The sequence below is a fragment of the Prionailurus bengalensis genome, chromosome B1, assembly GCF_016509475.1.
Source record: "Prionailurus bengalensis isolate Pbe53 chromosome B1, Fcat_Pben_1.1_paternal_pri, whole genome shotgun sequence".
Taxonomy (NCBI): Eukaryota; Metazoa; Chordata; class Mammalia; order Carnivora; family Felidae; genus Prionailurus; species Prionailurus bengalensis.
The window spans coordinates 105,698,952-105,726,804 of NC_057344.1; the positions used below are offsets into that span (position 1 = coordinate 105,698,952).

The 27,853-nt window shown below is 37.8% G+C and overlaps 1 protein-coding gene across 6 annotated transcripts in view; it reads left to right on the forward strand.

Moving 5' to 3' along the window:
- SEC24D (SEC24 homolog D, COPII coat complex component) overlaps nt 1-27,853 on the forward strand; it is a 109,199-nt gene that overhangs the window by 78,537 nt on the left and 2,809 nt on the right. For all 6 annotated transcript variants that reach the window (XM_043569562.1, XM_043569563.1, XM_043569566.1 and 3 more), the window contains exons 12-22: nt 253-444; nt 1,019-1,112; nt 8,785-8,901; nt 9,719-9,889; nt 11,135-11,231; nt 11,361-11,506; nt 12,498-12,636; nt 13,453-13,571; nt 18,084-18,263; nt 20,567-20,758; nt 23,738-23,827. In XM_043569562.1, the coding sequence (XP_043425497.1) occupies nt 253-444; nt 1,019-1,112; nt 8,785-8,901; nt 9,719-9,889; nt 11,135-11,231; nt 11,361-11,506; nt 12,498-12,636; nt 13,453-13,571; nt 18,084-18,263; nt 20,567-20,758; nt 23,738-23,827 (1,537 nt within the window). The remainder of the gene's footprint in view (nt 1-252; nt 445-1,018; nt 1,113-8,784; nt 8,902-9,718; nt 9,890-11,134; nt 11,232-11,360; nt 11,507-12,497; nt 12,637-13,452; nt 13,572-18,083; nt 18,264-20,566; nt 20,759-23,737; nt 23,828-27,853) is intronic.

Consider the following 27,853-nt stretch of genomic DNA (forward strand, 5'->3'; position numbering starts at 1 on the left):
GTATTTTCATATCTGTTTGATTTTTTTTTTGCCTAGAATTTTGAGAATTTTTTCCTTTATCAGCTTATTTTTGTAATATCCCCCACCCCCTACTATGACTCAGTATTGTTTATATACGGTAAACATTCATTAAGAGCAAAACTTCAAACATGTCTTCCATTTATTTTATAGAAGGTATACTTACTGAATTTCGGATAGAAACATGTCTCATAAATATATGAAAGAACTTCAAACACTGTGTTTTTCTCATAGGGAAGAGCAAGAAGAAACTTCTGCAATCCGAGTTGGTTTTATCACATATAACAAAGTGCTGCATTTCTTTAATGTAAAGAGTAATTTGGCCCAGCCTCAGATGATGGTGGTGACTGATGTTGGAGAGGTCTTTGTTCCTCTGTTGGATGGTTTCCTTGTCAACTATCAAGAATCCCAATCTGTGATTCACAAGTAAATATCAAGTATTTTATAATTTAGATAAAAATCAGGGATCTGTTCTGAATTATTTTGATTCAATCACATGTTGTTTTGGCATTAGCAAGGGAGTTTTAAATGTATGGATTGTAAAACTCTGTCATTTATGTTAGTTCTATTTTAAATGTACACCAGTATCTAGAAGGAAGAGTTTTTTTTTTTTTCAACCAGTCCCTTCTCTTTGCTAAAAAAGTTATGCAAAGGAAATATTTTCTGCATATTGATGAGTCTATTCAATGATGATGGTAATAGCTAAAGATATAGCTACTGTTCCAAGAATTAATGGTCTAAGAGGTCAAATATGTAAATAGTGAAAAAAATACTTACAAAGAGTGTGCTTTTGTAAATGTTACAAATAAGTCATAAATTTTGGTTCCAGAACATATCAAGATATCATTCCTTTAGGGATGACCTGTGAAGGTCACCCATAGGTGTTCAGCATAAAATAAAACCATATGTGTTCAGGCTTGAAATGTTAATGACTTATTTCTTGAAGTTTATTACAAATATGCTTAACACTTAAAACCTTTTACTCATTCACTTATTACAGTTTATTGGACCAGATTCCAGAGATGTTTGCAGACTCTAATGAGAATGAGACTGTCTTTGCTCCTGTCATCCAGGCTGGCATGGAAGCGCTAAAGGTGAGAAGTCTTTTTTAATTGCTAATAAATAAAATTTTAAAACCAGACACACACACACACACACACACACACACACACAGGAAGTTTCATCTATGAAAGAAATTACAGCCTTCATTAGAGCATGTAGTTTGCTAGAGGCACGTTCCAAACTTCCCTACAAATCTCAGGAGGAAAATGGCCAAAATCATGGATTGCTCCCAGCGTTTACATTCCAGAACTGTTATCATCTGAATAACTGATTTTGTCAGTATTTCCAGTTTAGCTCCTCCCTTTGGCTTTTATATGACCTTTATATGATCTATTTTATTTTTATTTTTTAATTTCTTTTTAGCGTTTATTTTTGAGAGAAAGAGCACAAGCAGGGGAGGGACAGAGAGAGAGAGAGACAGAATTGGAAGCAGGCTCCAGGCTCTGAGCTGTCAGCACAGAGCCCTACGCAGGGCTTGAACTCATGAGCTGTGAGATCATGACCTGAGCTGAAGTTGGATGCTTAACTGACTGAGCCACGCAGGTGCCCTATATGATCTATTTTAAAAATACTTCAGCAGTATCAGAACTACCAGATATGAAGGGAAAAATACCCCTATTATCCTCTCCTTCCTTGGGGTTTTCAAACATGCAAGGGCAAGCAAGGCCTCTGACAATGACAGATGTGAATGCCACACAGGGCATTGCTGAATGCCAAAAGCAGATGCGAGGTTGGCCATGTCTTCACTTGGGGAGCCGGGCCCTAATGACTCTGGCCATTTTCATAGTAATAAAGACAACAATATGAAGAAGGCAAAATGATTGACAGGTACTGACTGTTCATCATTATTACCTTAGCACAAGAGTCAGATCACTTTAGCCTGCATAGCTAGTTCCTAAAAACTTATTTTTTAATTTTATTATTAAAGTTAAATTGAAATTAACTTCTAAAATATAATGGCTATTGGTAATAACAATTGCAATAATAACAGCAATAGTGATGCTATAAAACTGAATTTATGAAACCCTTCCACATAAATTTTGTGTCTAAACATTGTGGTTTGGTTTTAGTACACTGATTCTTACCTGGATTTTCTGATCTTCAGAATATTTACTCTTGCAGATGTCCCTCAAAAAGCCTCAGAATACATGTCAATTTAACATAAAATTAAAAATAAATTTTACATCATAAAGTGATTTGGACATGTTAGGTCCATGTAGTCGAAACCAACAGTGATCTTGGTTGAACTACAGAAAGACTTGAGAATTCCTATTTTATTCCACATTACAAAAAGCAAATATTTTCTATTTCAGTTTGAAACTGTTTTGTTGTTGTTCTCTCTTCCGGTAAGGTGTCTAGAACTGCATGTAAATTTCCTGATTTATGATCATTGTACATGGCCAAACGAGTTTTTCTACTCTCAGATATTAGTACAGGGAATTGTATTCATGTGCTAGTGCCTGAGAGGAAAGATGAATGGATATCCATAAGCCATTGTATCAGTTAAGGCAGTAGAGTGGAAAGGAGAATATGGGCATGTCTTCTAGAGCACCGAAGTTCAGAATCCCAGCTCAACCCCCTTTTTTTCTGAAAGGGAACAATACTGTCTTGTAACAATGGGTTCACACTGGCAGTACACAAGAGGTCTAGAGGCAGCTTTGAAAGAAAAATATAGGTAAAGCAAATTTGCCTACATGCATTCCACGTGTCCAAAATGTGATGTTCCTTATGATGCATTACTGCAAACCCACTGTGTTGGTAATAACTGTAATGTTCTTTGAGACTGCTCGTTCACCACAGCTGGAGCAGTCAGCAGTCTCAGTGCTCATGCAGCAGAGGCCAGTTCCTTTCATCCGGTGGATTTTTGTATCTTTTGCATGTTATTTTTTGTTCTATTTGCAATTCTTTTTTTTTTTTTTTTTTAATTTTTTTTTTCAACGTTTATTTATTTTTGGGACAGAGAGAGACAGAGCATGAATGGGGGAGGGGCAGAGAGAGAGGGAGACACAGAATCGGAAACAGGCTCCAGGCTCCGAGCCATCAGCCCAGAGCCTGACGCGGGGCTCGAACTCACGGACCGCGAGATCGTGACCTGGCTGAAGTCGGACGCTTAACCGACTGCGCCACCAAGGCGCCCCTATTTGCAATTCTTTTGTTAGAGTAACGTATACTTTTACACTGAAGTTTAAAAATGAGAAGAATTCATATCTAAATTTAGCAACTCAGAATAACTTCACAAATATCAAAGTTAATAAGTAGCATTCTTCTTACAAAGTAGAAGAACTATCTTTATAAAAGGTAAAGAATTGTCTTATTAAAAAGATAGGGAACTGCCTGTAAAGTGACACTGTTGGACATCATGTTGGTGGCAGTTGCTGTCGTGTGCCTGCTGGCAGAGCAGACCTTGTTCCACCAGCACATGTCTTCATGCAGAGCAGAATGGTGCTCCGCTCTGTGCAAGGGTAAGGGACACAGTAACTCCTCAACTAAGGAGTCACAGAGTCATGTGTTAAAGGGTGGCTACATTTTTAAAATGCAGATTTCTGGCCCCACTTCTAGAGATTCTAATTCATTAACTCCTCAATTTGTTCTACTGATCATCCATATTTGAGGACTACCAGCACAAGGAATTATTTCTTCTGCAGTCTCTGAGAACGTCCTTGCATTATATTAACTCACCAGCAAATTGCCTGCCCCATACCTGCCCCGTACAACTTTGTATGTTACTTTTGTACTAGGAATGCTTTCACTTAACCATGATTTAACATCTTGCCCTAAGCTTTTCATTAATGGTTAAATTAAGAGCAAACACTAAGAAGACAGTTTCTTCCTTGTGTAGAACATTAAATGAAGATATTATTGCATATTAATCAATTTCTTACATGTAGAAAGATTCACTGGCTGGTTTCCTAGAGTCAGATTTTATAAGCATTCTAACTCTTAATGTTTCTTCTAGCCTCAACTACCAAAAAAGATACCAATGATACTTAGGGTAAATTTTCTAAATTTAATTCTTTTCTTTCCATGACTACCTTCCTGATTTCTAGTTCTTTACATTTGCTTTGGTGATTCCATTGTATATGTATCTTTAATCTGTTTCTTCAAAACTTTTTTTGAGAAAGAGAGAGAGAGAGCATGGGAGTGGCAGAGAAAGAGAGGGAGAATGAATCTTAAGCAGGTCCATGCAACGTGGAGCCTGACGTGGGGCTCAGTCCCATGACTGTGAGATTATGACCTGAGCCAAAATCAAGAGTCCTTCACTTAACTGACTGAGCCACCTAGGTGCCCCTGTTTCCTCAGAACTTTTCTATAAATAATAGATAGTTGATAAAAAAAAAAAAAAAAGATTAATGAAAAAGTTTCCCCTGCATCTGCCAGAAAGATTCTGGGTCATTATAATTCATTGTACAAGAGCAGAAACTGCTGTAATATAATTGGAGCGTGTCTGCAGTTTGTGTTTTCTGCCTTGTAGCAGCTTTATAGGTTTGGATGAAGACAAATTTTTCCAAATAAGATCAAAATGTGTATGCGTGTGTGTGCGCACACGTGTACCTGGTGTATGTATTATTATCTACCTCTGACAGTGAAACTATCTCATCATCTTTTTAGGTCCTCTATGGCAACAAGCAGTCAGACTTAAATTTGGGTACCTTGTATACAAGGGCACTAAAATGCTTGCCTGAAGTCAGTATTAGGCAAAGAGCTAACATTTTTGAGAATTTTCAGGGTATTATCTAAATATTAAGGAGACCTCATCATTTATTTACTTGTTCTTTCAATCAAGAAAGATTTATTAAATGTTTTGTGAGGCATGTCAGGACTACTGTTTCTACTTCTAAGTTGCTTACAGTGTGCTAGAAGAGATGTAACTCTGTAACACAAGACATGATATTTATTGCTTGTATTCCTCAAAAGGTAGGGGGAGGAGAGCAGAGAATAATTTTGGAAAGCCCAGGGCTGTGGGTGTTCAGCTGAATTGCTCAGGGTATTATGCACAAGAGGCCAGAGGTGAGAGTCTCACCCTCTGTGGACAGGGAGTAGAAACTGAAAGAACATCCAAATGTAGGCGTTTTTATGTGTCCAAGTGAAGACATTTTAGAACTGGACTCCCCCATTTGAATTAGAGCTTTATTTTCTACTAGATAGATGCCAAGTAAAATCCATATATAATTAGCTGTAATAAACTTCTTGAAGCACAGAAAGTAGACAAAAATTAACAAAAAACATGTGCTGATTTGTCACAAAGATAAAGAGGAAAGATTTGGAAAATTCTTACACATACTTTCTCAAAAGTCCCTGAACTATTCAACTGCAGGGTTTGATACACTTTTTAATGTTGCACATGCTTCTATGATCACAGCATCTTGTTCTCTAGTGTCTTTTTTCCACAGTGTTTCAAAATCTGTATCTCTTCTCAAAATTTGACACTCATAACTCAATTGTGTGTGAGTTTCTGGCATTGTCTTTTAACTTGGTCAAACAATAGTTTTCTGAGTTACTTATTACTTCTACCAGAAAACTAAATAAGTAGTATTAGGCAAAAAATGGGAAAGAAGTGGCCTTTAATGGTTATGCTTCAAATATATCACTAATTGGGAAATTTATCTTTAACGTATCTTCATGTATATCTAAATTTGATTTCCAGTTGATGCATCACAGCATTTCTTCCATTCCTTCTAAAATTTATGGAGCACCTATAGAGTGAAAGTTCTAGACCCTGTAGGGCTTGGAGAAACTCGCTGTAGAAAAATCAAGGTCCTTTCTTTCTCATGAGCCTGTGACTTATAGAAGATAGTCAGACACATAAATTGTGATATGGTGTTATTAAGTCTTATCTGCAAAGTAGAGGGAGGACATGGAGGTAGAGACAGCCAACTCTGTTGAGGGTGATATTAACACATCTGTCAGAGGAATGGACGTTGGAGTTAAATTTTGAACAATGGGTTCTCCAGGCCAGCCTTTCTCAAACTGTTTTCCATTGTAATAAAAATGTCATATGTCATTGTCATTTATCAATTCTATATGATACACTTGTGTGGGCACAATAAGATTTTGGTAAAAACATAACATTTTATAGGGATGTAAGGCATTAATGCCCTAGGAACTTTTTCTTTTATTGCTACTTACAGAAGATTTTGTAAGTATGCGATTAATGAAATTATAAATCTAAAATTAAGCCATTATAATTGGCTAATGAATTAGAAATAAATATGTTTACTTTATTTTTCTCAGTATTTGACTTTATTTTCTTAATGAGCCTGATTTTTCTCGATGAGTAATCTTAGCAAGGCAATTATATATAGTTAGTTATGATTAACGCCATGTACTGGGTCATTGAATTCTCTCAACAATATTTTATATAGTTACTATTTTTTCTATGTTGCATATTAGGTAACTGAGGTTTAGAGAAGTAAAGTAATTTTCCCAGTATCACTCGGCTAATAAAATGGTTGGGACTCTTATCCATGCAGATAGGAACCAGGACTCATGCTCTTAAGTACTGTGGTATACAGTTACAACACTTGTATGAGCAGAGACTAGATGGATAGAAGTGAGGGAATATCTAGATGGATTGACAGTGAACTCCTTAGAGGAACTGGGTGGGCCAGCCAAGAAAAGCTGGGGAGAAGATGGACTTTTAAAAAATGTTCTAGGGGCACCTGGGTGGCTTAGTCGATTGAGCACCTGACTCTGGCTCAGGTCATGATCTCACGGTTCCTGAGTTCGAGCCCCACATCAGGCTCTCTGCTATCAGCACAGAGCTTTTTTTGGATCTTCTGCCTCTCTTCTGCTCGTTCTCTCTCTCTCTTAAAATAAATAAATGAACTTAAACATTTTATACCTTTTCTGCTACTTCAATTAAAATAACTTTCATAACAATGAAATACATAGCAATACTTTCATAACAATGAAAGTGATATAAATGAAAAAATTAGTCATAGAATTTAAAAACTTTAGCATGTTTTTTTCATTATTTCCATAAATTTTACCCAGGTCATAGGAACTAATGTGTCTTAATTGGCCACAGTGTTGTTAGCATCTTTTTCCTATGTATGCATGTAGGGTCACTATCTTTGCTTCTTCACTCATCCATGCCTTTGTTCTCATTTACCTGTATCGATAATTTGTAGAAGTAGAAGACTAGTGCAGCGATAAAGTCACTGCTCACTGCTGGGCATGACGAACACAAGACGGGGCATGGGTTATGCACCCTTCCCCATGTGTCAGCTGTGACCCCCACCTCTGTGACCCACTCACCACACATGTTGCATGTCACTTAGTGAGACACATTAGGACAGGGCTAACCTTGAATTTTATCCATTTGTATTTTAGGGAAGTAGGCACAAACTCATATGTCTTATTAGTAATAGCAAATAATTTACAACACATCTTACTGCTGACCCAGACATACCACTGTGTGCTGCTAAACCCGTCTTTTGCACACAACAGCTCCAGGCCAAGAAGAGGGAGAGATGGATTCCAGGCTAATGGAACAAAATGTGCAAAGATGTGGAGGTGTATAAAGCACGTGGTATATTCCAGGAAAGCAAGAACCTTGTGTGGCGGAAACTTCCCCTGAAAGGGGTGGCAGGGGTGAGGAAATGTAGAGATTAGACTTGAAAGGTATATTCAGGCTAAACTCCAGAGGGCCTGAAAGGGCAGGAGGGTCACTGGGTGTGTGACCTGGGACATAGTGGATGAGCCTCAGTTTTTTTTAGCCTTAGAATGCAGAAAACAGTTTCTTCTCCACAAGGTTGTATTAAATAAGAAATATGTGTGAAGGGCCTGGCACAGAGCTAGCTGCACACAGCAATTGCTTGCAGCAACCCGTCTCACTTTTTTTTACCCTTCCTGTTCCCACACAGATAAAGGAATGTGGACTTTATCACGTAGTAGAAAGTCTCCACGATTTTTAGGGAGAACTGCCCCATACATGATCAGAACAGTTAGCTTTATTTCAGAGAGTGCCCTGGCAGCAATATGCCAGGATAGTTTGGAGAAAGGCAAGATTGGAGGGGTCAATATAATGAATCATTTAATCTCAGTAAATTTTGCTTAGTAGATTACTTCTTAGGTCCTTAAGATTTTAAATATTCTTAATATGGAATTGACTTTTGTGGAACCTAAGTTCATCTTTTTATTGCTTCCCAGGGACTACAGATACATAATCTTGATCACATATTTTCTCTTTTGTCATTTTGTCTGGTAGCTGGTTCCTTATATCTACTGTTGCTACGTTCATGTGCATTCTTCCTTGAAATACCACTTTAGGTTTAATCTATGTTTACTAAAGGTTTCAAAGAGGAGCTTCTGTTGCATCATCATCCTAGGAATTCTTTTACTTTTGCATCATGGGATTCACTTGACCCTGAAAGTCTAGGCTAAACAAGAAAGTATTTTCCCTGTAGTACATCCTTTTTAGTTTATCAAAGCATCATGTGTATGGACCTACAATCAAATATTGGCTGTTTCATTTACAACTTATGTGACTTTAGGCAAGTCCCTATCTAAGCCTCAGTTTCCTAGTCTATAAAATGGAGAGAATAGTACCTGCCTAAGGACACAACAGTTACTGAGAGGATTAAATGAGATATGTATAGTGCTTGGCTCATAGAAAATACCTGTATTTTAATTTATTTTCTGAGTCCCTTAAAGTAGAACTTTCCCACCCAAAACATTTTCTGTAATTTTTTTTTCTTTTAGGCAGCAGATTGTCCTGGGAAGCTGTTCATCTTCCATTCCTCCTTACCCACTGCAGAGGCACCAGGGAAGCTCAAAAACAGAGATGACAAAAAACTGATTAATACGGACAAAGAGAAGGTATTTGTAAACAATGGCTCTTTGAAGTATCCATATGTCAGTTTGTAAAGGGGAGTAAAGAAAGAGGGAATGTGTCCTTTGAGTAAGAAAGGGAGAGAAGCTAAATGTAATGTATAAATCTGGGACATTGTATATTAACGAGAATATTTTGAATTGCAAATAATTTAAGAAATTTTATATTCCTAGAGAAACCAATGTCTGAAATAAACTTAAAATAAGGCCTCAAACTTTTCATGTATAAACTGTGTATGAGACTGGGATAATACAAATGGGAGAAATGGGGGGAAATGCAGGAAGAAGATAAAGGTAGAAGGAGAATGTAGCTGGGACCATATAATAGCACTCCTGAGACAGGAAATAGAGGTGCCTGATGCTCACAGTGTGCTTTGCTCAAACCCTCTGACAGAATCACCGTGGGGTGGGGGGTAGACAAATCAGTGGGAAGGATAAGACCAGGATATAGGCATCCAGCTACTGGCCACATAACACCAGACAGGTTGTTTCATCTAGGTCTGTAAAGGTAAGACAGCAATGTCTGTTTCATTAGCATTGTCGGAGGATCAAATAAAATTGCGTGCATGTGCGCGCGCGCGCACGCACACACACACACACATTTCACACAACATGAGCCTGGCACACACTGGGTGCTCAATAAATGGCTGCTGCACTGATGATTACCGTAATTCATTCCTTCAGCCCAGTTCACTTGACTGGAAAAAAATTTTCTTTCATTTTAAAAGAATTCAACAGAAATAAAAAATTGAAACCAAAAACATTTTGTGGTTTTCTTTTTCCCTTTGTGCATCTTTTTCTTAAGATACTTTTCCAGCCCCAAACAAATGTCTACGACGCACTGGCCAAGGACTGTGTGGCTCACGGCTGCTGTGTGACCCTCTTCCTCTTTCCCAGTCAGTATGTGGATGTAGCCTCTTTGGGTCTCGTGCCCCACCTCACTGGAGGAACCCTTTACAAATACAACAATTTCCAGGTAAAAGCCAGCAACACGTTCACCTCAGGTTTTTGTACTGCCATTTAACTTTTGGTGCTTAAATCATAAGAACGCTGTGCCCCCTTGTGGGTAACTGACAAATGTAAATCTAGAGCCAGTGGAGACAATGTATATGTGATTAGGCAATTGCTTTCTTACTCCCTAAGTGTTTGGGAACAGATTGAGCTCATTTAGTCTCAGAGGTGAATTTCAGTGTAAGCTTCCATGATGAGGAAACATATATTCTATATAAAAAGTTTAGTGTTTTAAATATATTTAAGATAATTGTTTTTAATTTTTTTTTAACATTCATTTTTGAAAGGCAGAGAGAGAGTGTGAATGGGGGAGGGGCAGAGAAAGAGGGAGACACAGAAACAGAAACAGGCTCCAGGCTCCGAGCTGTCAGCACAAATCCCGATGTGGGGCTTGAGCTCACGGACTGTGAGATCATGACCTGAGCTGAAGTCGGCCACTCAACTGACTGAGCCACCCAGGCACCCCTGAGATAATTGTTTTTAAAAGTGACTGTGTATTTGTTTTAAATTGTTACAGTTTTGGGGTCAGTTCATTATACCTCTCTCTTCCAACCCTGGATTGAGAGAGTCATGAGATAGGAAAAATGTCAGCACTGTACAGACATATGTCTGAGGGCAAGTGGGCTTGCTAATGCTTTACCTTTCAATGTGACAAACCTGTATACCCAGGCACAAGGTGGGCATATTACAAGCTTCTCCTGTGGACAACTGTACCTTCAAAACTTAGCAAATTGAAAGGTAATAAATGTGTGCCTCCTGCAGGCAGGCTGCCTCCTCAGAAAGAAGATACAGAGTAGACTGAGCTATGTCCACCCAGTTCCTTTACTCAAACTTACTAATCAGATAAATCACCTGCCCTCGCCTGAGAGGAAGGGGTCAGGGGAATGCCTCTAACTTACGTACCTATACATGGAAACATGGAGTGAGAATAAGTGTTCCCCCAACATAAATGATAAATGTTAATCATCATCTGTTTTTATTTATCATCATTAAAATTATTTTTAATCACCTAGTTACAGATTTATACGGTAAACTAATTAAGGGATTTGTTAAGGCCAAAGATTGCAAATGAAATAAAATTGAAAAAGTTTTAAGAACCCTTTTTAAGACTTCTGGATAAGAGTTTTAATCAAGATTAAAAAAAATAAGGGTTGTTATTTTAAATGTTTTGCTGCCATCTGGTGGGGATTGATGCTACTTTATTTTTTAGATGCATATGGATAGCCAACAATTTTTGAATGACCTCAGAAATGATATTGAAAAGAAAATAGGATTCGATGCTATTATGAGGGTTCGTACCAGCACAGGTAATTTTCAATTATACTTTTTGTCAGGTCTCCATTGGTAATTGTTTCCTATTCAAATTAATAACAGGCCAACAGAGAAAATAACAATAAATTAAATAGAAGAAAAATTCCCTTTTTCCTCATCATTAGGTTTCAGAGCCACTGATTTCTTTGGTGGAATTTTTATGAACAACACCACTGATGTAGAAATGGCAGCCGTTGATTGTGATAAAGCAGTGACTGTGGAGTTCAAGCATGATGACAAACTTGGTGAAGACAGTGGAGCCTTAATCCAGGTGATTTAAAGCTTATTCCCATCTTTTGTGCTTTAGTTTGTTACAGCGATCACTGGGCAGACTAAAATACCATCAACTATGTCAGTCTTTCTGTAAAGAAGTTGAACATTATTTCTCCAAAGACAAAAGTCATTAGATTATGGCACTCCATTGTGTATTCTCCAGAGCCTGATTTATATGTGCTGCTTGAATGAAGTAATAATTGTAAGTCCTCACATGAGAGCCCAGCAAACTGTGGTCAGTATTGTAAGCATTAGCAAACTGACTGCCAGCAGAGTTCAATTCTTTAAGGCTTTAGAACCCATTCATTCATTTGTTGCATTCCTACCAAATGTTAGACACCATGTTAAGTACATTATTATGTTATATGCAGCTATAAATAGAATTTGGTTTTGTAGTAAATAAAATTAAGCCGAAGCCATGGAGATTTTGAATTAAGAACAATTGTATCGAATGGTTATAGTTTTCAGATACTGTCATCACCCTTAAATAATAAAGAGGTTTGTCATTAAGTTGAGGAAGAACTCTAATATTTATTTTTGATCACAGACATTTGAAGAAGTGGATACTTGTTTGCATTCTTGAAATATATATGTCATCAGCATAAGACTTAAGTACATCATCAAAGTTAGATGTTTGTTTTTGAACATGAAAAGTATTATTTTTGGACCTGAACCCCTGGTAATAAAATCTGAGATATGTGAAAGTACACTAATATGCGTGAAAGCCCAGAGTTACATATGCGTGAAAGCCCAGTTAAAATTTAAGTTCAAACCAGTGAAATGCTACATAGACGCTCAATGTATGAATTGTCATTATTCCTCCCTTATTTGTTGTTATTCAGTCATTAGCAACTATATACAAAAAAAAGTCTGTGGAGGGGTTTAGAGGTCTTTGACCCATATATAATGCTCTGTAAATCTAAGATCAGACTAGCGTGGGTGGACATGGCTGAGCATAAAAGCATGTGTCCTTGATGTCACCTCTGCAGTGTGCTGTGCTTTACACAACCGTCGGAGGTCAGAGAAGACTGCGGATTCACAATCTTGGCTTGAACTGTAGCTCCCAGTTGGCTGATCTCTATAAGAGCTGTGAGACAGATGCCCTTATCAACTTCTTCGCCAAGTCAGGTAACACTCCACTAATCCTGTGCTGCTGTGTATCTTGCCTAAGAATTCAGTGAGACTTGTTGGTTAATTGAATTAGTAACTGACAACTATTGTGGAAGCACAGCCTTTTGGTGGGCAAATCCAGAATTTATAAAAACAGAGTGTCAAGGAGAATACTCAGCATCTCCAATTCCAGATTAATAATGAGAGATCTCCGTCAGGCCCACACTATACAGTTCTATTCAAAGTTTCCTTCTTGGGGGCATGGGGGCATTCTGAGTTGAAATTTAGGAAGGTGATACTTAGACTCTTATTATGGTATATGAGTATGCCCTCTGGCACCTGGGGCTAATGGAAGGAGACTGTCCCTAATGTTAGGCTGAACTTGCTTATCCGCACCATGATAATTATGAAATTCCACGGGTCTGAGTTGGCCCCTCTTTGGTTCCTTCTCCCCTTCATAACCCCCGTTTGAGATTCTACACCAAGGTTTAGAAGAAACAGCAGTCCAGTCAGTAGGAATTCAGGACATCAGAAGATGGCACGTTGGTCTTCCTTTTCTCTATGTGTAGAGTTCTGTTTATAATATTCTGTGGAAAAAGTCTGGACTAATGACCTACCTTTTGTTAGAGGTTGGCTGTTGTTCTCCATTGGGTGTGTTGTCATACTTAGTAAAATGGAGAACATTAGCAGATGACTTTAACCTTTTAAACACTGTTATTCCTTGCTGGATGGTCTGAAGATAAGAGCATTTTTTTTGTTATTATTATTACCATTTGAAGGGACTGATTTCTGAGCCAGAGCTTTCATGCTCTTTTCATTGTTTTATGCAACTAGCATTCAAAGCAGTTCTATACCAGCCCTTGAAGGTCATCCGGGAAATTCTGGTTAATCAGACTGCCCACATGTTGGCATGTTACCGGAAGAATTGTGCAAGTCCATCTGCAGCAAGCCAGGTAAGCCACCTGTTGTACTTAGATTCTAAAGCATTACAAGTGATTACATGTTCTTTCAGCATTTAGCTCCCGAAGGCTTATGCTGTTCCAGGCACTTGGATGCTATACGTGGTAAACTATACAACTAAGAAGACTGAGTCTGCTATTTGGAGAGGCTATCGTCTTTTCATAGCCAACATTAAAAAACTCAGTGGCTTTACAAGATGCATGAACCAAAAAATATGTGTGCATTTTGGGTTGACAGTCACTATATTATATATAAATAACAGAATGTTATATGTAAGAAATGTCATAATATAAATGGGATTCTCTTTTGCTTATAAAGAGGGATATTTAGTTGAGAAATGTATATGCATAAATATATTTTGGCATATTAACAATCATAGTTGACATGAGCAAATGGCAGGAAGGACCTCTTTATATTTTATAAACATGAATATAAGTTATAAATATTAGAATTTTTTATATTTAAAGGTTAATAATAGGTATGAAAAGTTTTAAAGGAAATGTCTCTGGGTACCGTCTACTAATATGAAAATTTTAGAAGATCCTTTACATAAATCTCATTTAGACTCTTTCCTGTAAAAGAAAAAGCAGAACCTCATGTTCCCATTTATTTTTGCATCTGTTCTCTTATTCACATTTTTCCCTATGTCAGTCAAAGCTAGATGCCACTTTTCATAATTTTATGTTGAATATCCGAATATAGAATTTGGATTGAAAGAGAAGACAGGGAGCAACAGATGGGGAAACTTTCTGGTTAGCTCATTGTCAAAAGTGGGTGCTGAGAGGACATCTGAAACCCCACTCAAAAGTAAGCCCTTAGCAACAGAGATCATGTAGATAAAATTGGGGGCCAACTTTCATAATCTTGGTAAAGAAGGAAAATAAAACACAGTTATTATCTTGGACCTTTCACAAAAATTCCTTTCTGTGCTGTTCTGAGTGATTAAATTAGCCATCTCTTCTTCTGTCTCCTGGTGTTGACAGTCGCATAAGCAACTCTTGAATCTATGTGTGAGTGTCGATCTTGTTTATTATCCAGGAGATTTGGAACTTTAGTAACTAAACTCCAATACCAGTACTATGTCACAGTGTACTTGTTCAATTTATACAGAGCCCACCAGATGTACCTGGATACAGTCCAATCATGAGCACTTTACACCCCCGATTTTGCTATTTGTTTTATGGCTCTGGAAACATTAGTCTGTCTCTGGAGTGTCTCACGCTTCAGAAGGATTAGTTGAAGGAGAACAGGTACAGTTAGTGTCCTCAGAAAGTTTATTTGCTAACGTTAAAGCAATTGGATTCAAAGACCTTAAGCTAAAAACAAATCTGTTGCCTATTTAAGAAAAGAAATGAAATCTGCCCGTTCCTTCTGATTTAAAAGTGAAAAGCTTTGTCTCTACTACTAGATTGTCTGTTCATGCAGTTTAGTTATTTCTGCAGGAAAAATATTATGATGCCAAATTTTCTCTGAAAAAGTTGATAGAGATTATTTTTCTTGTGATGAGATTTTACTTTCTCCATGAGCACATGTAAACGGTACATTTCAACCAATGATGTGCTTTAAGGAATGACATAATTTAGATATGATTATCCAGCGTGGAGTGGGGAAAATGTAGGGCTTATAAAACTTAGTAACAATAGCATATTAAAATATAGCATTATTTTAAATACATGAAATGGCTGGACTTGGGGTTCTCTTCAGAGAATGTAACTTCAAATGTGCTGCCCTTCCAGAGTTCATTTGTAAGAAATAATATCTGGGGAGAAATTCCTAAGGAATTCCACTCCTTTACTGTAGAGTCCAAAGTTTCTTTGATCCAAGCAGGACTATTAGGGATCTGGATACTTGGATTTTATGACACTGGATCTCAGAAGATCTGCTTTTACTGAATCTCCAGGGCCAGGACTAGCTTGAGGCAAGAGAGGCACTTAGTGTGCAAAGTTTAAGGAGGCTCCTACTCTGGAGGTCACATTATAGATGCTGGTTTAACACATATAACTACAAACAACATTAAAGCAATTTGTTAAGCTTACATAAGCAAGGTAGATTCTTAAATCTAATAACTCACTGTTCTGAACTTAAGTATGTTACATCATATCGGAGTACAGTGACTTCAAAAGGAAAGTCAAATGGACTTAACTGCAATGTAATAGTTTTTTTTTTAATTCACTACTACTTCTGTCATTTCAAAACTACAGAAGAGTTCTCCAAATTCAAGCAAACTGGACTTACGTCAGTTTTTTTTTAAGTTTGTTTATTTTGAGAGAGAGAGAGTGTGGGGGTGGAGCAGAGAGACAATGAGGGAGAGAGAATGAATCCCAAGCAGGCTCTGACCTCTCAGCTCAGAACCCCATGTGGGGCTTGAATTCACCAACTGTGAGATCATGACTTGAGCCAAAATCAAGAGTCAGACGTTCAACCAACTGATCCACCCAGGCACTCCTCGTTTTCACTCCTTCCTCATCTGTACTTTTTTTCCCCAGGAGTAGTGTCCATCTGTTGCCACATTTTCTTCCCCGCTATCTCCTTGTTTTCTTTCACCCTAATTCCATTCTTCTATATCAATTTTCTTCCTTATTTACCTCCTCAGTTTTCTTCTTTCTACCCCTTCTCATCCAGGCTCCTCTGATCAGACTTTTAGTCCTGTAGGGTCATCATGGGCCAGGCTTATCCCTTGGTGGCATTTAGGTCAACAGATTTCTAAACTGTCTTAATATGGCCTGATTAATGAGAAGCAACCAGTGAAATTACAAGATAATATTTGAAAAACCATGTGTTTTTCTAAGAATATTCTTAATCCATAATATGTAAGGCCGGATGGCTCTGGGATATGATTATGATCTGGTTCCTACATATTTGATCATATTTTTCCTTGGTTGAAAAAGTGGTAGCAAGTGTTGTCAAATAAAAATCTTTTATGCTAGAGAAAAAAAAAATTAGAAGAAGAGTATGAGGAAACATGCATTTAACTGTCTTTGATTCTCTGAAGAGATTAGAAGAGGAGGAACAAACTGCAAAGTAGAATTGTCCTGAAATGTTTTACTAAACCAGTTGGAAAACTGTCTTACACATTCCTTACTTAGTAGATCATGAGAAGAAACTTAGGATGTAAAGGTTTAAGTTGAGGAGTAAATCCTAACAGAGCCCCAAAGGAAATTTTCTTTTCAGGGTGGATTCTGATAAGTGTATATTCTTTTTCATCATTAAGATAGAACACTAAAAAATAAATCGTGAATTTATAGACCAGATATTTCTATTTGTAAATTGTCATTATCTCCCTATGTATTCTTTTTCTTTTGAGAATATCCTTGCCATTGACCAACTGTTAAATAGAAGGAAGTGACACTCAGATCAATCTTGATTCTTACCTGTTTTTATAAAATTGAGTTGAGAAAAGGTTAAACAACACAGACAGATTATTTGTAATTTTTTTACCCATCAAGTTATGTTTCTACAAGTGCTGCATTGTGTTGTTATTTGCAGCATCGCATTACAATACATATTTTGAAGTAGAATGAGGTCACATAAGCTAAAGTGGGGATGGAGAGGAGGGTACAGGTGGATTATAAAGACAAAATTAAAATAATTCATTTACTAATTGAAGGTAAAGAAAAAATGAAATTAGGGTTCATCTGGTAGTTAAGTATCTCAAATAGGAAACGTAAGAGGAAGAACATGTTTGTGGAATTGTGGGAGTTTGATTTTGCTTGTTACCATTCAGTAGTGACATACCTAAATCCAGGAAGCATTTCCTATTTTAGTTTGTATCTGTAGTATTGCAATCTTCTTGTTAGGTTTTATCTATTTATATGTCTGTCATCTTTATTGGACTTTAGGCATCTTGTCACGTAGACTATCCCTCGTTCCTCTGAATATTGTTGACACTTTGCTCTATAGAACGCGTGACACAGTGGCATTCAATAAGTGTTTGATGAGTTTATGACTGTGTGAGTTTAAGGCGCATGAAGAGCATAAAGGAAGACATATCTCACAGGCAGTCGAAAAAAACACTGTTTTTGAACTGAAGAGGTAGAAGGTGGTAAAATTGATTAGGAATCATTTATTTAACTTTATCTAATAAACGTGTGTGATACATACTATATGCTAAGTACCATTACATGTGCTTCACAAATTAATAATCATTTAATCCCATGATCATGCTGTTGATCATGGCTATTCCATTTTTAGATGAGAAAACCTAGGAAAAGAGAATGATTTGCCCAGGGTCACACATCTGGTAAAAGGCAGAGTTGAGATTGCATTCTAGGCAGAGTGTGCTGACAGCCACCGTGCCAAGCTGCCAAAGTGCTAGATAAAACTAAGTGCCGTTCTGTGAGTACCTACTGTGTGCCAGTTTATATGGTCCAGGTGCTTTGTATGGTCTGTCATTTAATCCTCAAAATCACCTCAAAAACAATTGATGTTTCTGCCTTAAGGATAAAAGCTCAGGGGTTCTTTCTCATAAAGGTCAAGCACATGAAACAAATGACTTTCTTTTTCAGCTTATTTTACCAGATTCCATGAAAGTATTACCAGTGTACATGAACTGTTTGTTAAAAAACTGTGTGCTGCTTAGCAGACCAGAGATCTCAACAGATGAGCGGGCGTACCAGAGGCAGCTGGTCATGACCATGGGTGTGGCCGACTCTCAGCTTTTCTTCTACCCACAGCTTTTGCCAATCGTAAGTACACTGTGGTGGTGCATTTCCTAGAGGAGTCTGGAAGGGAATTGTATTTTGTCCTTTCCATATGTTATGTCTGGAATATTTTCTTAAGAAGAAGTTTAAAGTCACAAATGCCTTCAGAAGGTGTATGTGGGCTCTTTGAGCAAGTTGTGTACATGCGTCAACATGTGCTCAGTATGGTGATTGTGATGGTGGGGGATTTGAGGTGTTCCTACTTCAGTGATTTGCTCAGATGATTGCTTTTCTTTTCCTCATTCCCACATTGACAGATTGAAAAGTCAGTAACAAGTTGGAGCAAGCCAAGCTTCAATTGTTCAAGAAATCTTCCTTACAGCATTAAAGGCAACTGATTTGTATCTGTGTATGGGATCTCATGTGCACACATGTATTTGTTTCTATACAATGTATGAATGTCTAAGAGTCACAACATTTCATTAGAATGGCTATGATTAGCCTTGACCAAATACAATTAAGGATTTACAAATCAGCATATATTTGAGGGCACCTGCATTGTATAAGGGACCAACTTCACTTGCCCTCAGAGAATTTACTTTGCAATATATTCTACTTATTTGAAGTCAGCCATTAATGTCTTGAATGCCCCTGTAATCTAGACTAAGCCCTTTCCCCTTGAGACCTAACAAGTTCAATTTATAATTGAGAGATAAAAGAGAGGAAGACTGATGGCTTATTTCAAATTCTTATATTGAAACTCGTATTCAGGCTCTCAGTGACAATGCAGTCAGTATTAGAAAGACTTAAATTAGGTTGGAAACTGAAAACTATAATTCTTTCAATCAATATGAATGTTAGGTATAAATTATTACAAAATGATTGATTTTCAGATAAAGTTGGATTGGCAACAATCTGTATGCCAGAGAAACTAGAACTCTGAGGGATAAGAACATCACCTCTCCAATAAAATCCTCTTACCAAGGTCACCAGTGGCCGACATGTTGCTAAATCCAAAGGGCGGTTCTCAGTCCTTCTCTCTTCTTATTGTCAGCAGCATCTGACACAGTTTGTTTCTCCCTCCAGAAACACTTTCTTCACCTAGCTTCTCGCTTACCTGGCCACCTCTCCTTTCTGCCTTTGCTAGCTTGTCCTCTTCTTTCTGTCAGGCTACCCTGGGGTTCAGTCCTTGGGAAGCTTCTCTTGTCTATCTACGCTCAATCCCGTGTAGGCCTCATCTGACCTTTCAATGCTGTTTATATACTAATGATACCCATGTTTATATGTCCATCCATACCACATGGGTCCTGAACTCTAGATGTGTCTATCCTATAGCCTATTGAGCATCTCTCTGTGGGTGTGCAATGGGCACCTTAAACCAAGCCCTGATTGCCTCTCCAAGCCTGCTCTCCGGCAGTCTTCTCCATCCCCATTTACCACTACTCTCTCATGCCAATTCTTTAGGCCAAAACTTGCGGTCACTCTTGACTGCTTTCATTCCCTCATCCATCATATCTCATTTACCAGCAAACATGTCAGTTCTCCTTTCCAAGAATATTCAGATTCTGACCACTTTCTCTCCACCTCATCTGTCATACCCAGGTTCAAGCACAATCATCTTTCCCATGGACTGCTGCAGTACTCTCCTAACAAGTCTTCATGTGTGCGCCTTTGCTTCTTCAGTCTGTGTTTGGCGTAAAAGTTAGAGTGATTCTCTTAAAATAACTGGCCATCCCTCCACTACTCAGAACACTCTGGATTTCCCATTTCAGTAAACACCAAATCTCCTACTCCCTTTGCCAAGTGTCATCTATACTATCTTCCCCTCCTTTCTATCTGACCTCATCTTTTGATCCTGAAACATCAGAGACAGACTCTTGCTTTGGACCTTTGCACCACCTGTCCCCTCCATCTGGAATGCTCTTCCTCAGTTATCCCTATGGCTCCTTCTCTCATCTCTTTAGGTCTACTCAAAACAGTTACCTTCCCAACAAGCCTTCTTGGATTACCCTATTTAAAATTGTAACCACCAGCACCAGCACTGACATGCCCTATCCCACTTTCCTGCTTCTTTTTTTCACAGCACTTAAAACCACTTAAAATGCGATGTATTTTACTTCTCTTATTTGTTGCTTCTTATTTCTTCCAAAAAAAAAAAATTATTAACTGTTCAAGGCAGCTTAAACAGTGACTGTCTAATAGCTAGAATAATGCCTGGCACATGGTAGGCATTTCTTAAATATGCCCTGGATGGAAAGAAGGGAGGAGGGAGGTGAAAGGAAAAGGGGGAGAGGGGAAGAAAGGAAGGGAAGGAGAACACACTAACTCTCTTGCCTTTGCCTGCACAGCACACGTTAGATATCAAGAGTACTACACTACCTGCTGCTATTCGTTGCTCTGAGGCCCGTCTTTCAGAAGAAGGGATATTCTTATTGGCTAATGGTCTAAACATGTTCTTATGGTTAGGAGTTAGTAGCCCACCAGAACTGATCCAAGGAATATTTAACGTGCCATCGTTTGCACATGTGAACACAGATATGGTAAGTATTTTTTTTTCATTATTTTTGTGGTAACACACAAACTCTTGAATGTTTTGTGCTCATGTGCAACCATATAATACAAAGTAGAAGAAACGATAATGGCATGCAGTTCTTTATAAGAAAGAGAATTTCATGTTTTAATGAATAACAATGAGCTGGTATAAAGTTATTTGTATAAAGTATTATCAAATAACCAAAATATATGACTTTAAATAGGGATTGCCAGAACTTCCAGATCATTTGCTATGTGTTAGTCACTGTGCTCTAAATACTTTAAATACACCATTGCATTTAATTCTGTCACAAATCAGTGAGACAGACATCATCATCTACATTTTGTACATGAATCGATTGAGCTTTGGAGACAAGTTCTTTCAGGTAGCAAGTGGCAGAGGTAGAGAGCGAATTCAGTTCTTACACTCAGTACTCTTCTCTGGTGTTGAACTCAATATTCAAAAGAAAGCAGAAATCTTGCATCCATATTTAGCTACAGAATAAAACTGTGTCAGATTAATGAGTTGCAAAATAACAATCTCACAAAAACAGGTTTTATTCCCCTTTGTTTTATTTTTTTTTTAATTTTTTTTTTCAACGTTTATTTATTTTTGGGACAGAGAGAGACAGAGCATGAACGGGGGAGGGGCAGAGAGAGAGGGAGACACAGAATCGGAAACAGGCTCCAGGCTCTGAGCCATCAGCCCAGAGCCTGACGCGGGGCTCGAACTCATGGACCGCGAGATCGTGACCTGGCTGAAGTCGGACGCTTAACCGACTGCGCCACCCAGGCGCCCCATATTACCCTTTGTTTTAAATAAGTTATATACTCCACTCATTACAAAAGAGATTGTGGATTTATTGTAAAATGAATACAAATGACTTTATTTTTAAAGTATCCTAAGGAAAAACCAGCAGTTGTAATTTGTTTGAGAGTATTTATTGCAAATCTTATTTGTAGACCATTGTTGCATGAGCACCATTGCTATGAAGGTTATTGTCTTATTGTACTTCATGGTGCATTTCTTACGAATTCACATGTAGAACTCAGCAGATAGTTTGTTCCCTGAGGCCTCACTTGTATGATGGCAAGATGAATTAGGTCTAGTTAATTCCCCAACTTCTGTTGTGAAGGTAAATACATAATATCCTGGAGGAACGAGCAGGATCAAAATTCCACCTCTGTAGGTGGTCAGTTTAGGGAGCTGCATATCTGTTATGAATGTCAAAAATATATTTTGGGGACGCCTGGGTGGCTTAGTTGGTTAAGCATCTGACTCGTGACTTCAGGTCAGGTCATGATCTCACTGTTGTGATCTTGAATCTCGAGTTGGGTTCCATGCCAGATGTGGAGCCTGCTTAAGATTCTCTCTTTACTTCTCCCTCTGCCCTTCTCCCCCCACACACACTCTCACTCTCTCCCTCTCAAAAAAAAATATATGTGTGTGTGTGTGTGTGTGTGTGTGTGTGTACATGTATATATATATATGTGTATGTGTGTGTGTACATATATATATTTATATTTTAAAAGAATTAAAGGTGTCCATATCCCATTAAGAGACTATTTCTAAAGACTTAGAAATAGTAAGATCTTTGCATGTGGTTAAAATTAAGGAATGATTAGAGATGCAATTTTTAAAAAATAAAAAAGTTCAAGTTCAATAGACAAAGGACTGTGAATCTGAAGAATGTTTATATAAAATTTAAGGAAGCCTCCTCATCTGTCACAATGTATTGTTAGAGTAAGTGTTAAATGCGTATTGGCTGAATTTGCTGAATGTACATATGAAATCACCAGTCTCTCTACCACAGAGCAGCAGATTAGTAGGTTTGTGCTTATTTCAGTGTGCCTCCTTCGACCTTCTTCAAAAAAAATAAAACAAAAGAAAAAGCAAATGTCACTTTGATTTTAGAGACAGTTGGCACTTCGAAATATGTATGTGACATATACTTATGTTGTTTGTTACATAAAAAGATCTACCTTAATGTCAAAAAATACACATAGGGGATGGAATGTAAATATAAATAATGAATTTTCTGCCTTTTTCTTTCTTTCTTTTTTTTTTTACAATTCCTGTGAAAAATACCGTCCATGATCTTTTCCTGAGGCTTGAGACTTTGTGGTAAAATGTTCTACATTTTTTTTAAGTTTTCCCCATTTATTTTATTAAAACAATTTTTTTTAATGTTTATTCATTTTTGAGAGAGAGAGAGAACATGAGCGAGGGAGGGTCAGAGAAAGAGGGAGACAGAATCTGAAGCAGGCTTCAGGCTCTGAGCTGTCAGCACAGAGCCCGACACGGGGCTCAAACTCACGAGTTGCAAGATCATGATCTGAGCTGAAGTCACTTAACCGACTGAGCCACCCAGGTGCCCTGAATTTTACTGTCTTACTGGAAGAAATGAAATTCAGATTCTTCATGTCCCCTGAAGGCCATGTGCAGTAGTTATCTTTTATAAACTATTAGCCAGATTTCAGAAACATCTCAGGGGGTACATTCCCCTTGAGAAATCAGCATTTGGTGGTTTGTTTTAATCTTGGAACAGTAGTATTTGGATGGTGTTTTCTAAACATGGTCATGATTCACGGTCCTGCAACTGATCCACTGAAGGAATAAAGTACATCCTTTTCTCCTGTGACAAAGCCTTGAAAGAGACATCTTACAGAGGGATTAAACATCATGGTGTATGATCCAAAGATATCCTTTGCATAAAACATATACCCGTTGTGTCATTTAAGTGATGTACATGTGTCAAATTTCAGACAATATTTATTTTCAAATGATGGAGAGTAAATTAGTGGAAATGTATGCCAATAAGAATGAATAATTTTCAGTGCATTTTTTTCACAGTTTTGGTTTTTAGGTAAACAGACTAAGCCAAAAATCAAATATATGGTGTAGAAGGATTTTTTTTTAACTTTAACATTCTAATAATCTCATTACCAATTACACTGAAACTTAACTTTGATTTTCTCAAATTTAGACATTACTGCCTGAGATTGGAAACCCGTACTCTCAAACACTCAGAATGATAATGAGTATTATCCAACAAAAGAGGCCATATTCAATGAAGGTAAGAATGAGATTTTATTTTTTCCTTTATTCAAATTTTTAAAAAGATTTTACTATTATTTTTTAATTAATTTATTTATATTCAAGTTAGTTAACATACAATGTAATATTGATTTCAGGAATAGAACCCAGTAATTCATTGCTTACATATAACACCCAATGCTCATCCTAACAAGTGCCCTCCTTGATGCCCATCACCCATTTAGCCCATCCCCCCACCTCCCCTCCAGCAACACAACACTTTGTTCTCCATATTTAAGAGTCTCTTATGGTTTGCCTCCTCTCTGTTTTTATCTTCTTTTTCCTTCCCTTCCCCTGTGTTCATCTGTTTTGTTTCTTAAATGCCACATCTGAGTGAAATCATATTATATTTTTCTTTTTCTGACTACCTTATTTCGCTTAGCATAATACATTCTAGTTCCATCCATGTTGTTGCAAATGGCAAGCTTTCATTCTTTTTGATCACCAAGTAATATTCCATCGTGTATCTATACCACATCTTCTTTATCCATTCATCAGTCAATGGACATTTGGGCTCTTTCCATAATTTGGCTATTCAAGTTTTTTTTTTTTTTTAATTTCATTACAGACTTTTAAAATGCATGTCCTATATTTTTATAACATGATCTTTGATAGAAAACTCACACTGACCTTAAAAATCTACCCACTTAACAGATACAAACATAAAAAAAAATAGAATCACCACAGGTTAACCATGGGTTATTTTAGTAAGTACTAACTTAGTAATCATGCAGATCTTCATGGCTTAATAGCAACTGATTTCATTAACAGACTGTGGAATGACTGCTTCAGTGCTTAAAACTACTTAATTACAGAAGTATCATTCAGAACATTTTTTAAATTTTTTTATAACTTCAGACTTGTGATCTCTGAGTTTTGTTATCCTAGCCCTTCTAAGCCCTTCAAGGCCTCAAGTTTGGGTAAAAGAATATAAAATATCTATAATCCAGGAAAATTATGCCTTATTACCAAGTCCCAGCTACTCACCCATTTTCCTTCTCAAGTTAATATTGAGAAGATTCAATATTAAAGTCTCCTAGTGGTTTATTATGGTGCTATTCCCTGCAGAAGTGTAAGACATTCACCTAGACTCAGGCCTTTACAACATTCAGGATATTATGGGCCATTTTCCCCTGAAACATAAATATGATAGTAATCTAAGTCAGTATCCTTGACTGTGAAAGATATTCATGCATGCAAACATCAACTTTAGGCAGAGCTTAGGTAAATTGAACTAATGAAGAGCTTTATAACTTCTAGGGTGCCTCGGTGAGCACAGAACCTTTCCAGAACTATTTTCACACCACACATAGTTTTAAATTTTTTTAATGTTTATTTTTGAGGGAGAGAGGAGGGGGTGGGGAGGAGAGAATGTTTGCAGGAGGGGCAGAGAAAGAGAGAGAGAGAGACACAGAGGATCCCAAGCAGGCTCTGCACTAACAACAGAGAGCCTGATGTGGGGCTCGAAACCATGAACCGTGAGGTCATGACCTGGGTTAAGTCGGACGCTTAACCAACTGAGCCACCCAGGTGCCCCTACTTGGGTTCAGTTTTAGGGAAAGACCTAGAGATGTCAGAGAAGGCTCAAACTAAACACATTCTTCACGTGACACTGAACACCCTCGAGGCATGTAATGAAACCTAAGGTCTCATGAAACAAACATTGAAAAGCACTGGTATTGAATACATAGCAGTGATGATCCGTGTACCTTTATCCTAGCTGCAGCAGCTACATCCCCACAACCTGCCTCATTTGCAGAGAAGAGTCTAGACTAAACATAGAGATCATGTGCCCAAGAGCCTCTCCATCTAGGAAAGATAAAACTTGTTTCTCTGCTTTCTCCCACCTGCTCCAATAGTGGGAGGTCATGTTAGCTTTAATTATAAAAATACCTGGGGGGCACCTGGATTGCTCAGTGGGTTAAGCTTCCTACTCCTGATCTCAGCTCAGGTGTTTATCTCCGGGTCATGATTTCAAGCCCTGCATTGGGCTCTGTACTGGGCATGAAGCCTACTTAATCAATCCATCAATCAATCAGTCAATCTGGGATAAGCTCTGAATATATGTGAATAAGATAAAAGCAGTTGCATGTTAAATAATTTTGGCTTGAATACTTAAATCAGATTTTTTATGTGCCACTTGCAAATGTATCTGTTGTTTATAAGATTTCTTTGGCCTCTTCAAGAGGTATATTATCTGTATAACAAATTTGATCTACAGATGTTAGAGTTGAAAGGAAGCTAGAAGATACCTCATTCACCTGCTGCCTTTCAGCTCCCTCTAACACCATCTAACAGATAGTAAAGTGAGACTCAGGAGCTCACTCACTTGGTTACTGTCTCAGAGCTTGATCAGGGCAGATGCAGGCCTAACTCCAATGCACTCAGCATTGATACCTTTGTCTCTGACATTTGAAAGTAGACTACATAAAGGAAATAAAAACACATTTATAGAATCTTTAAATCTCTTCTAAAGAGTCAAGGTTGAATAGGAGAACAAAAACTGGACTGGAAGGGTCAAGAACACAAAATCAAATCCAGAAGCCACTGCTACCTTCTAGGCTATGCTAATTAGCTTTTCAGACCATCGACTCTTTTAGACCTCATCATTGTCTGCATAAGTCTTACTTTGTGGAGGAGCAAAAAAAGATTTCTCTCACAGTATATCTGGGAATATTACCTCAATCAAACGTCTCACTGATAAATTCTAGTCCTGCCCTGCTCAAAGTTCTCTGTGCTCCAAGTGTTTGCCATTCTCTTCTTCGTGTGTTTTCTACATAACTCCCCTCCCACTGGCTTCTTTCTAGTTTATAAGCTGTTCAAATCTACTTTCATTGAATCTTCTTTCTCCAAGATTCTGTTTCCCTTTCCTTTTATTTCATTCTACAAATTTGTATCAAATGCTAGCAATGTACCAGGCATTGCATGTTTCTTGAAAAAGTCATCTGTTAACTGCTTCTATTTCCTTATTCCCATGTCTCCAGTTATCTGAAAATGGCCAAACTGCCAAGAAATTGATTCTCAGTCCCTTTACAGCATTTACAAAATCAAATGCTACCTGTTTTCTCAAATGTTCTCTTCTGTCAGCTTTTAGAACATCATATTCTTATGATGCTCCTTTCTCACTGAACTTTTTCTTTGACTTCCTTTCATTTATCTGCCCCTTAAGAGCTGGTGTTCCCCTTAGTTGTGTTTGTGGCTCTCTTCCCATTCAGTTCATTCTTTGGGGGCCACCCTAATCACTCTCATCATTTATCTATTTCTTATGAGGCAGGCAATGAGAAATGAGAATGGCTTTGAAGGACAATGATTCCTTTTTTAAACATTTTTTTATTTTTAAAAAAATTTTTTTAATGTGTATTTTTGAGACAGAGAGAGACAGAGCATAAATGGGGGAGGGTCAGAGAGAGAGGGAGGCACAGAATTTGAAGCAGCATGCAGGCTCTGAGCTGTCAGCACAGAGTCCGACACGGGGCTCGAACTCACGGACTGTGAGATCATGACCTGAGCCGAAGTCAGACGCTTACCCGACTGAGCTACCCAGGTGCCCCTGAAGGACAATGATTCCTTAAGGCCACTGGTACTGTGACCTGGAAAATATAAACTGGGACCACTTGAAATAGTACTTCCATGAAGAGGGTACCTAAGAGGTTGGGAGGGACACCAGCAATGATCTTTTTAATATTCTCTTCCTATTCTACAAAGCTATGTCCCTCCCTATGGAAATGTAAAGGGAGAAGGATTATAAAATATGGATTCCCCAATCAACCCCAGTATTTTTTTCCTCATCCTTGTGTGATCTAAGACCACCAACATGTCAAGACAGCTAAGACAGTTTGCCATACTTACATGAATCTGCTTCCTGAGACCAAACACTATAGTTTCTGTGCCATCCTGGAATGACTGGTGGCCGGCTCAACTTCGTAGAGACTCAAATGGTACAGCAGGATATTTGTTACTTAAAGCTCAGTTTCTCCCAAGGCTGAAATTCATTTCCTATTCTATT